The sequence below is a fragment of the Misgurnus anguillicaudatus genome, chromosome 18 (genome assembly GCF_027580225.2).
Source record: "Misgurnus anguillicaudatus chromosome 18, ASM2758022v2, whole genome shotgun sequence".
In the NCBI taxonomy this organism is placed as follows: domain Eukaryota; kingdom Metazoa; phylum Chordata; class Actinopteri; order Cypriniformes; family Cobitidae; genus Misgurnus; species Misgurnus anguillicaudatus.
The window spans coordinates 37,891,026-37,907,364 of NC_073354.2; the positions used below are offsets into that span (position 1 = coordinate 37,891,026).

The following is a 16,339-nucleotide window of genomic DNA, read 5'->3' on the forward strand; positions in this document are numbered from 1 at the left end:
TCATTCTATAAAAATGTAAAACAAATATTAAAAATCGTCTACGTCTCTGCTTTATGAGAATTAGGCTATATGATATAACATAGAGGACTTTAGCGGACTTTAGGATTAATGAATGAACTAAAAGTTACCTTATTTTATTTACTTTGATTTTAATTGTAATACTTTGCTACAAATAATAATACAAATAAATAATACATTTACAATCATAGATATGTATAAAGGCTAGATGGTTCGTCCGCGCTGCTGGCCAATTGAGTGCAACGTCCGCATTTTGGCGGCCATCTTACGACAGGGCACTCGCTCACTCGTAGCATTGAGTTTTAATGATGCAGGTACTTTTAAATGACCATAACTTGCTTAGTTTTTTACCGATTTTCAAACGGTTTGGTTTGTTATAAACGTCAAAGATGTACCTATGACACTGCATACCTATACTAAAAATAAAAAATAAATTCATGAAACATGTTAAAGCATCCAGAATTATAGCCACGTTAATAACGTTTGTAAAAACCCAAACCGTTTGAGGATCGGTGGAAGGTTGAGCAAGTTGTGGTCATTTAGAAGTGCCTGCACCATTGGACTCGGTGCTGCGGGTGAGCGAGCGCCCTGTCGTGGGGTGGCCGCCAGGTGATGCCGTTAGGGACTCCGCCTTGAGCCATCCTTTATACATATCTATGTTTACAATATACTTGTTTGCAGAACACTAATCATAAATGTTGATTTCATTCGCTTTTTTCTAGTGTTGTCTAGTGATTTCACCATAAATTGTTATTATATACGGGTGTCCTCTCCGTTTATTATTTGATTCACTTAGAAAAAGTGACTTAATTCCACTTAACACAGGATTTAATCTCAGGGTACACACAGTGTAATGCTGCCAAACCTCCACAAAGCATGTAAACTCACATATCAAATGTTGCGTTAGACTTGCGTTCATTGTCCATCATTTTTATTGTCATATTTTAATAAAATTTTAAATTTGTCCTGGATGCAGAACCTCGCTTCTCCACAAGAGTGGAGTGTGTTCTTCATACAGCGCTGCGCAGACTGAGCAGCGTATGACATCAAAGTAACGCGACACCGTTTCAAGACCGGGGCCTACTAATCACTCTCGCGAGACTCCAACGGTCTCCGCAGCCCCTCGTCTATCATCTATCACTCATGCGCATTTTTCACCAATTCCCCTAAATGCAGACCCTCATTCTCCCTTATTCTCTCTAGCATTCTTAATATACAGATATTTTGAATTATTAATTTTAAATTATGTAAAAATAAAACCGCATTAGCGCCATCTCATGGTACGCACAGCACAGTGCGTACAGCCGTATTGAGATTCCCCCGCCTTTAGTGCGTCGCACTGCATTTGATTGACATGTGACGTCATAGGAGGCGGAATTTTCATGGAAAGTGCTGGAAAGAGACAAAGCACCGCCAGTCTGCGTTTCATGTGTTCCTCCGATACAAACTCTAGAACCATCGATAAAGCTTCGTTCTTTGCATTTCTATCACATTGTTCTCTAAAAATCGTTTAATTGCTTCATGTTTATTCTGAAAAATATTATTCTGACGAGTTAAATCTGTACTCATTTTTCTATCAGCGAAGGACATTTTGCACGCATCATCTCCACTTTTAGACGTTTTTTGAACAGTTTAGTATTCTATATCTGATTTTATAACATGCACACGTGTCTATAAAAGCCTCACGATGTAGAATAATACAAACAACCACGCAATCAACCTCTAGCGTGAATAATGCTCAAGTAAAATATGCAGATTTAAGATATAAACTTGTTTAGTTTAAATATAAATGACTTATACTGAGTCATTATTCTTAAAAGATTGATAATGAATCTTTAACGAGCTCTAATAATTGTTAAACAATAAACAGCGTGCATAATGTTTGTTGTTCTTGTAAAAGCGATCAATTTATCCTTTTAAATGTAAATTAAAATGGCACCTTTTGCACAAAGCATGGGTTTAAATTTCTTGTAGGTAATAAATGTGTATTTGTGATGTTAATATTTAGAAATAAAACTATAAAGTCTAGTCTGTTGGTGGTGAGTGTGAATGAACGCGGAGGGATACAGCCGCACAGTCAGAGGCGGAGTATAAAGAAAAGAGCCGCGCACGCTGCTTTCTCTCCTCTGCTTCCCTCAGTAGCACCGTTGAGGGAGATCAGCTGATTCTTTGGCGATTAAATCTACAAAATCTACTAAACCAACCAAGGTAAATCTTGAATATTCACCTGAAATGAATCTTTAAAGTTAATACATTAAACTAAACGAGGGGCGTGCTTTTTTCTGTCGGTTAATTTTCATTTTTCGGGTTTGAGGTCGGGTCGTTATTGTGATGATGCGGATTCCGTTGAGGATTTGCTTTCCCCCGGCCTACACAGCGATGTAACACCGCCAATATGTCATATTTAATACAGTACATAGTATTTGTTTTTATCGTCGACTAACGTTATACAATAAGAGCGAATGAGCAGGTGTGGTGGTTTACGATGCTGTAAAAGCGAAACTTAACGCGCTTTCGCTTGTTTTATTCTCTTTTACAGCATGTTTTTATTTCTTTTTTTTTAAGTACAGCGATATTAAATATATTCACGGTCAAATATATTCGGTCACGTTTCGGAAAGTCGAAAAATGGCACGATTTGGTGGTTGATGCGTTTAAAAACCATCAGATCGGTGTTAAAGTTATGTTAAAATTCCAGTGTTATGTGTATATGCATATATTAGCATATTTTTAATTTTATTAAATAATTTACGTGACTAGACGTAAAATAAATCGAGATCGCAGCCGTTAAACACGTGCTGAGCTCATTGTCCGTTTTTGCCGTGTACTTCCGCATCCGGGTCACTGACGTAAAAGTTCTTACTGTACCGTCTTGTGTTACTTGTTATTCAAGTGCATGTAATAAGTGCTTTATTACTGTTCATATTTACGTATGCAAATAAATTGTGCAATTTTATCAATGATTATGTGAGTATTCATTACATTTACTGAAAATGTTATAGACAAACTTGTGAAATAACCCAAACCTGTTATGTTTTCAGATGCCTGAAGAAATGCGGCAAGAAGAGGAGGCTGAGACCTTTGCCTTCCAGGCAGAGATCGCCCAGCTGATGTCTCTCATCATCAACACCTTCTACTCCAACAAAGAGATCTTCCTCAGAGAGCTCATCTCCAACGCCTCTGATGTAAGATCCCCGACTAGATGATCAATACATAATCTGCCCCCCTAAAAATTAACTAGTCGCAGTCATTGGTTAAGCAAGTATAATGGCAGATTAAATTATAATGTAATTTTTCCCCTCTGCACAGGCTCTTGACAAAATCAGATATGAAAGTTTGACTGATCCTACCAAACTGGACAGTGGAAAGGACCTGAAGATTGACATCATCCCCAACCTTCACGAACGCACTCTTACCATCATTGACACCGGTATTGGAATGACCAAAGCAGATCTCATTAATAATCTGGGTACCATTGCAAAGTCTGGGACAAAGGCCTTCATGGAGGCTCTTCAGGTGATTTTTAAGTATTATTTCTACAAATCTTGACATACTTTGCGATATTTAGATAAATGGAAGTTTCTTACAATCATTGAAGATAAAATACAAAATTATTTAATCTTTCAGGCTGGTGCAGATATCTCCATGATTGGGCAGTTTGGTGTGGGCTTCTACTCTGCTTACTTAGTAGCCGAGAAGGTCACCGTCGTCACCAAAAACAATGATGATGAACAATATGTCTGGGAGTCATCCGCCGGTGGCTCTTTCACAGTCAAAGTGGACAGTGGTACGTCCCTGGATTTATCATCTTCCCCCTGACTACCAGAAAATATGTGGTGGTCTTATAATTGTGTTTGTTTTTTGTAGGTGAGCCCATTGGCCGTGGAACCAGAGTCGTCCTTCACCTGAAAGAGGATCAGACCGAGTACATCGAGGAGAAGAGGGTGAAGGAAGTGGTCAAGAAACACTCCCAGTTTATTGGATACCCAATCACATTGTTTGTAAGTGGGATTGCGCTACATCATTGCTCCATCAGCTGAGGTCTTTGTTGATGAATTCTGATGGAAAAACATTGTATGGTTCCTTGCAGGTGGAGAAAGAACGTGACAAGGAGATCAGCGATGATGAGGCAGAGGAGGAGAAGGCTGAGAAGGAGGAGAAAGAGGAAAAGGAGGAAGGCGAAGACAAGCCCAAGATCGAGGATGTTGGCTCTGATGATGAAGAGGACTCCAAAGATAAGGACAAGAAGAAAAAGAAGAAGATCAAGGAGAAGTACATCGACCAGGAGGAGCTGAACAAGACCAAACCCATCTGGACCAGAAACCCTGACGACATCTCTAATGAAGAATATGGAGAGTTTTACAAGAGCCTGACCAACGATTGGGAGGACCACCTGGCGGTTAAGGTGCGAATTATTGATTATGTCTCAGAACGGTGTTTGGTTCAGGTTTCATCATGAGTTAAATTATTCATGTATCTTGTCGTCCTGCAGCATTTCTCTGTGGAGGGTCAGCTGGAGTTCCGTGCTCTTCTCTTCATCCCTCGCCGCGCCCCCTTTGACCTCTTTGAAAACAAGAAGAAGAAGAATAACATCAAACTGTACGTGAGACGTGTCTTCATCATGGACAGCTGTGAGGAGCTCATCCCAGAGTATCTCAGTAAGTAAACCAACGCAATCAAAACGCACAAAAGCTAAAGTAATAGAACCACATTAATCGCTTTTCCTATGATGGTCATCTCCAGACTTTGTTCGTGGTGTCGTGGACTCAGAAGATCTGCCCCTCAACATCTCCAGAGAGATGCTGCAGCAGAGCAAGATTCTCAAAGTCATCCGCAAGAACATTGTGAAGAAGTGCCTGGAGCTCTTTGCTGAGCTAGCTGAAGACAAGGAGAACTACAAGAAGTTTTATGACGGTTTCTCTAAGAATCTGAAACTGGGCATCCATCAATCTGGTCACTTTGAGAGATTTCCACGTGGCTATAATTGGTATTAACATGCATGTTTATCTCGTCCTTCAGCTGGGCATCCATGAAGACTCTCAGAACCGTAAGAAGCTATCAGAACTTCTGCGTTATCAAAGCTCGCAGTCTGGAGATGAGATGACCTCCCTCACAGAATATGTCAGCCGCATGAAGGAAAACCAGAAGTCCATCTACTACATCACTGGTATGGCATCAACACAAACTCTTTAGTTATTATTTTAAAATATAGTCGATGATTAAAGTCCTTCATGATCCGTTCCTCAGGTGAGAGCAAAGATCAAGTCGCCCACTCTGCTTTCGTGGAGCGCGTGTGCAAGAGAGGTTTTGAGGTTCTCTACATGACCGAGCCCATCGACGAGTACTGCGTACAGCAGCTGAAGGACTTTGATGGCAAGACTCTCGTGTCCGTCACCAAAGAGGGGCTGGAGCTGCCTGAGGATGAGGAGGAGAAGAAAAAGATGGAGGAAGACAAAGCCAAGTTTGAGAACCTCTGCAAGCTTATGAAGGAGATTTTGGACAAGAAAGTAGAAAAGGTAAATCTTCATACAAAAGAAGACCAAACTTGAAATGAACTAAAGTGAATTAGATAAAGGAGCCGTTCTTCTTGACAGTAGTGTCAAACACAATAACCGTGTGAACGGTAATGCAGAAGTTTTCCGCCATTAATTGTGAATTTTGTTATAAACAGGATTTCTAGTCAAAGCCACACAGATGGTGAGTTCATGTAATGATGTTCGGGTTTGGCCTGCAGACTGAAATGTGTGAAACGTGTTGACTTTTGTGTTTTGTGAGCTGCTAGCCTTGCGTTTATTCTTTACCTGAGCTTGACAAAACATGTAAACGTGTGTGCACTAACCAGTTTTTTTATAATCTAACCACAAACATGCATTTACCTCCTAAACTTGGTTCCTCATGTTGATCTCATACTAATCTTATCTGGTTCCTCTCTAGGTCACCGTCTCAAACCGTCTGGTTTCCTCACCCTGTTGTATCGTAACCAGCACTTACGGTTGGACGGCTAACATGGAGAGGATCATGAAAGCCCAGGCCCTGAGGGACAACTCCACCATGGGCTACATGATGGCCAAGAAACATCTGGAGATCAACCCTGACCATCCCATCATGGAGACCCTGAGGCAGAAGGCTGACGCAGATAAAAACGACAAGGCCGTGAAGGATCTGGTCATACTTCTGTTCGAGACCGCACTGCTGTCCTCTGGCTTCTCATTGGATGATCCTCAGACGCACTCAAACCGCATCTACAGGATGATCAAACTGGGATTGGGTAAGATAATATTTCCAATTACTGACGCGAGTAATTTAATTGGTGTGTTGGAGCTGAAAGAAGAAAACCTTTCAGGTCAGACCCCAATTCTCATCTGCAATTTCTCTCTCGTTCAGGTATCGATGAGGATGAAGATGTGCCCGTGGAGGAGCCAACCTCCGCCCCAGCTCCTGAAGACATCCCTCCTCTGGAAGGAGATGACGACGCCTCTCGCATGGAGGAAGTCGATTAAACCCTGCTGTTTCCAAAAAAAAACACTTTCCTTAATCATTCCTTGACATCCCATATTTTCTCTTTGACCTGTAGAAGGTTAACCTGCTCTCAGTAATGATTCCTACAAGAATCAGATTGTAACATGTACTGTCAACTTTTGCTCTGTTTTGAGCCGTAATGTACTTGTTTTTTTTATTTTATGTGTGACGTTCGTGGCGTGACGGGTTGACGCAGTATTGTCTGAGCACAATGAGCACTGTGTTTCACAGATACTGAGGCCTGAAATCTTTCTGCATGGAGGGGAGAGACTTGCCTGAGTACAGGCTTCTACTGTTTTGTTTTCAGAAATAAAAACACCTGGTGAAACCTTACTGGATGTTGTATGAATTTCTCTTTTGCATTTACATGATTCTCCCAAAAAAGTTAATTTTCCTTTTTTTAATAATTACTGTGACACTTGCGTTAAGGCATTTAGCAGATGCTTTTACCTAAAGTGACTTAAAAATGTATATCGTGAAAATACTTTATAATTTGTATTTCTAAAAATAAGTTTTAGCTGTATTATGATCAGTGATTGAATTTTGGGGGAGTCTGGGGTGGTCCAACCCCCTATAAAGAACAAATGTAAATTAGCGGGGTCCCCTGGTTTTAATTAAAATGCTATAATTACTATAACTTTAATTATTCATACTATATGAATTTTAAATTATCATGCTGCCATAGAGCAATACTGTCAATTATTTGTCCCAAATTTGCATTATACTAAACTGAAAGATTTCTGTCTGAAATATGTAAAATATTCAAGTGCGCCTCACGTGGTTTTCTGGAGAGATTTGGGATTGGGTTGGGGGCTTTTAGAATTATGACTTATTTCACATTAATTTGAGGGGTAAAAAATGGTAAGCTTTTGAGTTGAGGGTCATTTTTGGGTTTCTTAGATTAAAACGTCAACCAAAAATAATGTTGATTTAGAATCACATATACTTTGTGAAATCACGGCGACTTTACAATGAAGGGGGCTGGGGCCCCCCATAATCTTTTAACATAATTCAAACACAGATTATGGTTATGGCAGTGGTGTATATACTCATCTCTTTATTTGATGGCATGGGGTATACCCACTTCTACTGGGGGCATAAACTAAGAGTATACCCACTTCTCCAGACACCACTACACCACTTGGTAATGGATATTATAGTGTAAAATATAAACACGTTCTGAACAGAGCTTAACTTGGTTGTTTACTCACCCTGATGTCCGCCATAAGAAGTTTATTATTCTGTGAAGGAAAAAAATAGATTAAACGCACGTAACTATGACCGCTTCACCAAACGATTCTGTGTATCACTGCGCAGCACCTTTAGCAACGTAAACAATCCGGGACTATTTTCTCCAGCGGAAGAAAGGTTTTTAATTAATCTACTTTATATGAAGGTTACACTGAAACTGTACATATTTTTTGCTTTGGTATTTCTCATATGTTGTGTGGTAACAGCTTTATAAAAGCAATAAAGCATTCGATTACATAACGGAAGAAGTTGCGGCAACACGAACAACGCCCTTCAGACGACTTATTCGCGAGGCAGAACACAGCCACGAGTACCTTAATGCTAACTTGAAGAAAACAACTCTGTACAGGTTTTAACTGGCATGAGGTCAGCTCAAAACTTATTATTTCTTTCATTTAAATAAATACAGTTTCTCTCTTTAACCACAAGGTGTCTCTGTTTACTCTCATATCATTTGCACAGACCCGTAGTTCAGCCTGAGGCGGACCAGAGCCGTCATTAATCTGCTTTAAATGCCTCATTACACAGAATTATTTTTTTATTTATTAACATTATGCCAGTAACAATTGACATTTGAAAACATATTATTATACAATAATAAGAACAAACACTGTTATGAGGGATTTACAATAATAATAAATATATAAATAATACAATAATAAAAAAACAATAATACAAATAAATAATAATAAAAAATAAATTATAAAAAGAATGACACAGAATATTAAGCAGGAGCATCTCAGATTTAACTCGGTTAAACTGATTCATCCAGACTACAGCCTTGAGGCTAAAATCTTTATTTCACTAAGAAATATAAAAAAACACTTTATTAATCCAGAGAAATATGTAGGTGTTGCAGAAGCAACATGAAGAAAAATACAGATAGGGACCCAGCCAACAATTTTTGGTTCCCAAAACGTTTTCCTAACGTTAGTTTTTGGTTCCCATAACATTATTTTTTAGGTTTGTTTTTGGTTAGCCAGAAATGTTTTCTTCACGGAAATAGAACCTTATTTTTAAGTTAGTTTAACGTTCCCCTAACGATATTCTAACGTTAGGAGAACGTTAGTTTTAGGTTGGTTTAAGGTTAGTTTAACGTTATAATAACGTTAGGGGACCACCATGCAACGTTATGGGAATGTAATTTTATGATTACAAAAAACCCAATAAATAACCATTAGAGAACGTTCTGTGTAAGTTATTTTTAGGTTATTTTAAAATAACCACCCTGCAACGTTATGGGAACATTATTTTATGGTTGCAAAAAATAAAACCTAAGAATAACATTCCCAGAACGTTATTTTTTGGTTCCCAAAAAAATCATCAAAAACTAAAGTTAGAAGAACGACTAACGTTAGAAGAACGTTCTGTGTTTGCTGGGTAAGTGTTAACAAAGTAAAGCATTAAGATTAAAACCTTTTTTTTTTGCATTTTATTAGTTGACTGGCAATCATACGTGTATTAAATTTCTAATAAAAATCATTGTGTTTTTAAGCATACAGTAATACTCTTGAAGAGTTATGATGACGTGTTTTATCCAACTCAGATTTATATACAGTAACAGTATGAAAGTGAGATTTCACATTTCAGGTTACTGATAATTTGGGGTTTGCTTTAATGTCATAAAAATGTCAAAATGCTAAAGATCAAAACAGGACTTATTTTCCTCACAGAAAACATTTCTTTCTTTCCCCATTATTATACAGACACAATTTACCGCTAAAGTTTCAATCTTGTGTGACATATGGGCTGAAAGTTTATTCATTGTGTTTATACTTTAACCAGTTTAAATCTCTTCATTAGTTTTACTTGGAACCTAATGGATGTGATCAGAGCTCTGACCCATTTAATAAGAAGAAAAACGGTGAGAGATGAGTGTATAAAGGATAACAACTGCCTCCTTTAGCTCAAATGGTTTGAAGGAAATGTTTAACCTTTTCGGTCCCTTTGCTGATCGACCCAAAACACAGAGTCACTGCATCTCGATTTCTTCTAAGTCACATGTGTTGTAGTAAAATGACTTTTGTGAGGGTGTGGGGGTAACATTCATTTCATCACATCTGAAACCTGTGATGTCAGCGGGGATGTGGGTGTCTTACTACAACACACATCTCTGAATTATCGTACAGTCATTGAAAGCGTGGGATGAAACCGTAGTGACTTTGCTCAGTTAGAGTAACTGTAAAGAAGCACCAATGCATAACTCATAGTTAACATAACATTAAAGGGGACATATCATGAAAATCTGACTTGTTTCATGTTTAAGTGCTACAATTGTGTCCCCGGTGCTTCTATCAACATGAGCAACATCAACGTGATAAAGATCAACCCAGTAACCTAGTTTCTCTGCAAGCAGTGAAAAAATAGGTCATTGAAAATTGGCCTCCCCTTGTGATGTCAGAAGGGGTTCTAATTATAATAATACCACAATCTATCTCAGCTTTTTGTTCACAATTTGGTATTTTTGAAGAAACCAACTCATATTTGAAAGGTGATAAAAAAGAAATAGGATTAAAAGTTTTTTTTTTAAGCAGAGGGTCTGTTCTTATGTGATATATGGTATGTTTATATATTTAAAGACAAACATTTTCTGGAAGACATTACACTTTTGTGAAAATCATAAAAATGCTGGCGCTGACTGGCAACTTTAAAAAAAAAATGCTGACGGGGAAAGAGTTAAGAAAAAAGTTTAATATTATGTGGCGGTTTCCCGGACAGGACTTAGGTGTTGTCCCCGACTAAAATGCTTGAGCTGTCTTAACTGATAACAGTTTGTGCTGATATATCTTAACATATGTACATCAGGCCCATTTGTTTTGTCTCAATATGCACATCAGTAATATTTTATGTATGTATATTTGTCAAATATAATATAACTAACGACTGTGGGCCAGATCTGCACCAAAGTCAGCACTTCCGGTGTGGATTCGGCCTGGAGTCATTTGCTGGAAGGTGGTAAAGGGATAGTTCACCCCAAAATTTAAATTCTGTCATCATTATCTCATCCTCATGTTGTTCTTAACCTGTATGGATTTATTTTTCTGATGAACACAAAATCAGATATTTTGCTAAATGATGTAACACACAGCAGATCGTAAGCATTGACTTCTATAGTAGGAAAACAAATCTTATGGAAGTGTTGTGATTAATGATGAAGAAGATATTTTAATAAATGATGGTAAGCACTAGTGATGATCATCTCATAACCCAGCTGGGTCTCATTAGCCCTGCAGGTCATTAAAAGCAAAATAAAAAAAACATTTATATTGCGTGCAATTCCCTATAGCTTATATTAAATATTTGGGAATATATAATTTCATGTTTATTAGGTTTTTGGATAAGGTTACAATACGTGATGCACTTAAACCTTTAATCTCACATCATGAAAGCGCCAAGCAGTTTCCGCCACAACGACAAAACAAACATGGAAGTAAAAGTAAAGGTAAAGATTGAAGATGAGATGCTGGTAAATTAAGTTCAGGAATTTACATCATTAAAAAGAAAATGAAGGCCAAGCTGCTAAATGTAATGTAGATTTATTTATAATTCTTCTATAGATGGTTTAAAGCAACACTATGTAGTTTCCATGTAAAAATGACTTACAGCTCCCCCATGTGGTTGAAAAGCACAACAGTGCCGGTTATCAGACACTCTTCTGCAGGCAGGGGGAGGGGCAAGGCTGTGTTTCCTACCCTCCACCGCCACTTTCAGAGTGTGCTTGTAGCAGCTAGGAGGCTGCTCAGGTTACAGCAACAGTACAAATTGTCCAGTTAAAAGTATTTTTATCACTGAAATAATTTTAGAGACATTATTTAAAGGTAAAAAAACTACATAGTGTTGCTTTAAGCAGTAACAACATAAACAAGCGTCTTTCGTGGTCTTCACGTAACTTCCGGTAAACTCTGCTAAGAATAAATAACAACAAAGTCTTTTTAAAGTAGTTTATTTATATAACAAGCAAAATAAGGAAACCAAAATATTTTTTTTTTCAACGAGGTATTTGTTCAAGAGTTCAGTTTAGCAACTAGTCATTATCAATGTTAGGGGTAATGCATTACAAGTAACGTGCATTACATAATAATATTACTTTTCTAAAGTAACAAGTAAAGTAACGCATTACTTTTTAAATGTACACATTAATATTTGAGTTACTTTTTTAAAAGTATATAACGCACTCTGTATGCCTGAGCGGGAACAGTTTGAGTCAGAAACGGAGACGGCAGGCCAGAGCTTGACATTTTTGCGATCATAAAAACACCTGCAAGGCCTGAAAGAGGTCAAGCCTTAGCCAAGTAAGACAAAGTAACGCAAAAGTAACGCAAAAGTAACATAAGCATTACTTTTGTATGTTTCCAAGCACATTTCTGCTGAAATAAAGCCTAAATAATGTAATAAATGTTGGAAATAAATCTGACCTGCGCATCACTAGTAAGCAGTGGTACCCATTGAATTACATTGTATTTGTTTTTCCTGCTTTGGAAGTCAATGGTTACCATCAGCTGTGTGATTATCATCATTTATCAAAATATCTTCTTTTGTGTTCATAAAAATAAAAAAACATTCAGGCCTAAAACAACATGAGAATGAGAACATGATGACAGAATTTTCATTTTTGGGTGAACTGTCCCTTTAATGGATCATTTCAGCATTGCTATATTATTTTCATATAATGAAGCACAATGCACAAATTTACATGAAATAAAAAAATCTGTATTAAAATACAAATGCGCACACGCACACACATGCATGCACGCACATAAACACACAACACATACACAGATAGAGACAGAGAAACACACACAGACACCTAGCACTCAAAAAAATGAACTTTCACTTTTGCCAATTTTACTTAATTCTTTCATGTTGTGATAACTTACAAAAAAATCTAGTTCATTCAACAAAAAAGTGTCTTGTCAGCTTTACTTAAAAATTATTTGTTCAGCCAACATAACATTGTTGCATAAAAGTAACAGATTAATAAACCAATACAGACTTGCATCTCATGAGGATTTTGCAGTGTATTATGGGTAATTGTTGTTCTGGCTGAATTGTTGTACCCTCTTAGAGAAGTGTAGCAACATTAGAAAGGTATGTGAGTAATAAATGACCAAAGTATAAGTAAATGAACTCGTTTTGATATATTTAGATTTAGTGTTATGACTTATTAAATGCTAATTAAAGGGGGTGGAGTTTATAAAATGGCATTATTCAAATTTTTTGTCATCATTAATTCAAATTTTCATTTTCAATTAACTCAATTGTTGTTTGTTAACTCTACAAAGGTTTGTTAAGTTTACCTAAACTTCTTTTGTAAAATGAACTAAATGATTGTTTGTTGAGATTACTTAAACAAATTGCGTGGAACCTGTTGATAATTAAACCCAACACTTCATTTTTTTGAGTGCTTTCTGTTGTTTTGATAGTAACTGCACAGCTCTTTTACAGAGTTTTAAAGATTTTCCTTTTTCGACAGACAGACAGACAGACAGACAGACAGAGATGTGAATTGCCTCAAAATCAAACAGGTGCAACTGAAATTTCAACCTTTCACATCCTGTGGAAACTCGTGTGTATTATTCGAGGAAGAGTGCGGTCAAATCTCATTTCTGTCACTCAAGAGTAAAATAGGAAGTAGTATCTGTACAGGTGACATTTCATGTGGTACACCCACGCTACACAGCCTGAAACTCATTGTTCAAACTCATATCAATAGAAAATCTCACAGGTTTACTTTATGAGAGTGACGTAAATTTAGCCCGAGGAATAAAGGACAGAAAATCCACAGATTACAGGAAACGAAAAAACTCCACAGACTGCAGCGGTGTCAGATGTTTTATATCCAATCTCTCAGAGATGGTATAGTGGAGCTGCCCACATCTTTAAAATCACTGTGAGACCACTAACAAACTGATCAAACACATGCCTTCCTGTCTATGCATGGAGATCGACTCTGTTTCCATGACGTGTGTGTTAAATCAAGGCCAGTGCTTTGTGGCTTGTGTGTCATCAATATTCAGCATTGGCATCATGTAGGGTAAAGAGATGCTGCTATTTACAACACCGGAAAAAACTTGAGGTAAATCAAGGTGGTACGTGTCGTGTGTGGACGTCTCAGTGGAAGATCGACAACCTCATTCTCACCAGAACACATCTCTGTATAAAGAATCAAGCTGGGTTGTGTAATCATTTATAAAACTGATGTATGAACAAACATTTCCATCACTTGAAGTCGATCAGATTTCTCATTATACACACACAGATTGTACACAGATTTCTTGTTTTTGAACTTACACTTTTTTTATGCAAACAAACGTACTGAATAGGAGCGATATAAAAAATTCCCACCAGTAGACAATTATTCAGACTGATATCTGCTGATACCGATGCCCATAGTTTGGTGGTTATATTAACTAAATTCTAAAGATTAGATTATTCATTCATATAATGACCATTAATATTAAACGTTAAACTAGTGATGTTATGGAACAGACTACCGTTGTTGATGAAATTGGCTCACTCATTGGTAAGTTTTAAAGGACAATTGCAGACGTACCTTTTTTCTTTTGCTGTGATTGATCTGGTGATTTATCAGATTTTTTTTATTTTAGTGTTATGTCTGGTGTGCTTTATGGTTATATTTTTATGACTTATATAGTGATTTTTACCATGTACAGCACTTTGGTCCATTGTTATGATGTTGAAAGTGCTACACACATAAATTTTAATTAATTGATTGATTGATTGAGATGTTTCTTTACATTTTCTACACACTAACCTTCATTGCATTTTCCTATTGACTGTTTTTAAACCATCGGTCGATTGCTTTTATTGTCTGATACCGATTATTAGCAGATATGTCGGTGCATCTCTACTACCGACCCAAAGTTTTAAACATGGGGATGTGTTCCTATATGTATAAAAGCATCTGCAAAATGTGTAAATGTAAATCTGTACGCTGTAAAAAGCTTGGTTTTGCAAGTCAATTCAATCTATTATTTTTGCGTCTTGGTTTGTGAAAAGTTGACATAACTCATAGAATCAAGTTGAAATTGTTTTACTTAATTTTTTAAGTTAAAGTAACATATAATATATGTAAATTTGACAAAAATGCTGCATATTTTTACAGTGCAAATTAACTATACCTTAAATAATTTGACTTTTTGATAAAACATTGCTTTATTTTTTCTTTTCTAACCAATCAGACTTTTTTCTTCCAGTGGATAAGAAAACAATCTCAGATATACACTAAAGGTTCCCGGCAAACAATAGCCGTCATTTCACCGTCTACACTGTAAAAATACTTTCCTGATTTCAAATTTTTTGTTAAATCAACTCAGATTTGCAAGTCATGTCAACAGAGATGAGTTGTCACAACTTAATATAGTTGAGAAAAGTCAACTTAATTGACTTTTTCACCTGTAGTTATAACAACTCATCTCTGGTAAAGATAAATAATAGTAAGATTTCGAGTTGATTCAACAAAAAATTTTAAGGCAGGAAAGTATTTTTTACAGTGTATAGACAAGTCTTGCTGTTAGTAACCAAATTAAACTGGAATTTTGTTACATGTGTTTTTTGCCTAACTAACTTCTGATATTCCATCATGTAAGCAAAGTTAAAAGTGATTACAAGCTGTTTGCTTTTATTAATTTATTTGATTTCATTTATTTTAGACGTCTACTAAATTTTCACTGGCAGCCCATTTTGTTTGGGTAAAGCCGAGACGTCTGGGCTGTGTTTGGATGACTGTCAGATGTCTTTTAAACACAAAATCACTTGCTGGGTTGAGTTGTATCTAGAAAGCAAAATAACACGAAAGCTGTTTTGTCTCAAATTGTGACACTAAAAACATCTCAGAGCATTTTGGCAACATCACATTACTACTGACATTATAAAGGTTAAGACGCTATACATTTCAAAAGTAAGTACATGCAATACATGGACAAAAGTTTTGCGACGCCCACTTTTAAAGATCAGGTTTGACGTCTTTTAGTAAGCACAATCTTAATGCTGTAGCATGTAATGATATTTTAGAGGATTGTATGCTGATGATTTATTAGCATCTTTTTTTATTCCAACAGGACAATGTCCCTCCCTATGGACAAACTAAACAAGGTTCAAAAAGAAATGATTAATTCAGTCTGCTGTGGTGGCAGCCCGTGACTTCTTTTTTGAGGGCGCACGATGTGAAGCTCATCAAAACATGTATTTAGCCCTACATGTGTGTGGCTCATCATGTCAAAATATGTGTTTGCTGCGTCATGTAAATATATGTGCATCACACGTCATGTCAAAATATGAGCCTGCGTTTATGATAAAAGAGATGCATGCGTTTGTTCGCTTAATCTTATGTGTAATCAGAGTTTAGTGTTAAGTTAGTGAGTGTCTTGCATTATGTGAAAGTGAGCATCTCTTTTATCATAAACCCTTTCGACACCTGTGCAGCAGGTGAAATGATGAATGATGCACATGGTTCACATGACGCAACAAACACACATTTGGAATTCGTGCCCCTCGGAAGAGAAGTCACCGGCCGCCACCGGTCTGCATAA

General features: G+C 37.0%; 1 protein-coding gene across 2 annotated transcripts; it reads left to right on the top strand.

Moving 5' to 3' along the window:
* The first annotated feature begins 2,065 nt into the window (after positions 1-2,065).
* On the top strand, positions 2,066-6,869 carry hsp90ab1 (heat shock protein 90, alpha (cytosolic), class B member 1). Of its 2 annotated transcripts, none has more exons than XM_055187288.2 (12): positions 2,066-2,226; positions 3,059-3,202; positions 3,327-3,533; positions 3,645-3,804; positions 3,885-4,018; positions 4,108-4,422; positions 4,510-4,675; positions 4,761-4,951; positions 5,037-5,184; positions 5,265-5,533; positions 5,952-6,285; positions 6,402-6,869. In XM_055187288.2, the coding sequence occupies exons 2-12, from the start codon at positions 3,059-3,061 to the stop codon at positions 6,515-6,517; spliced, it is 2,184 nt and encodes a 727-aa protein (XP_055043263.1). In that variant the 5' UTR covers positions 2,066-2,226; the 3' UTR covers positions 6,518-6,869. The 2 variants fall into 2 exon arrangements, with proteins under 2 accessions (XP_055043263.1, XP_055043264.1); XM_055187289.2 differs by lacking the exon at positions 6,402-6,869 and adding an exon at positions 5,689-5,714 and having other exon boundaries at positions 5,952-6,068.
* The last annotated feature ends 9,470 nt before the right edge of the window (positions 6,870-16,339 follow it).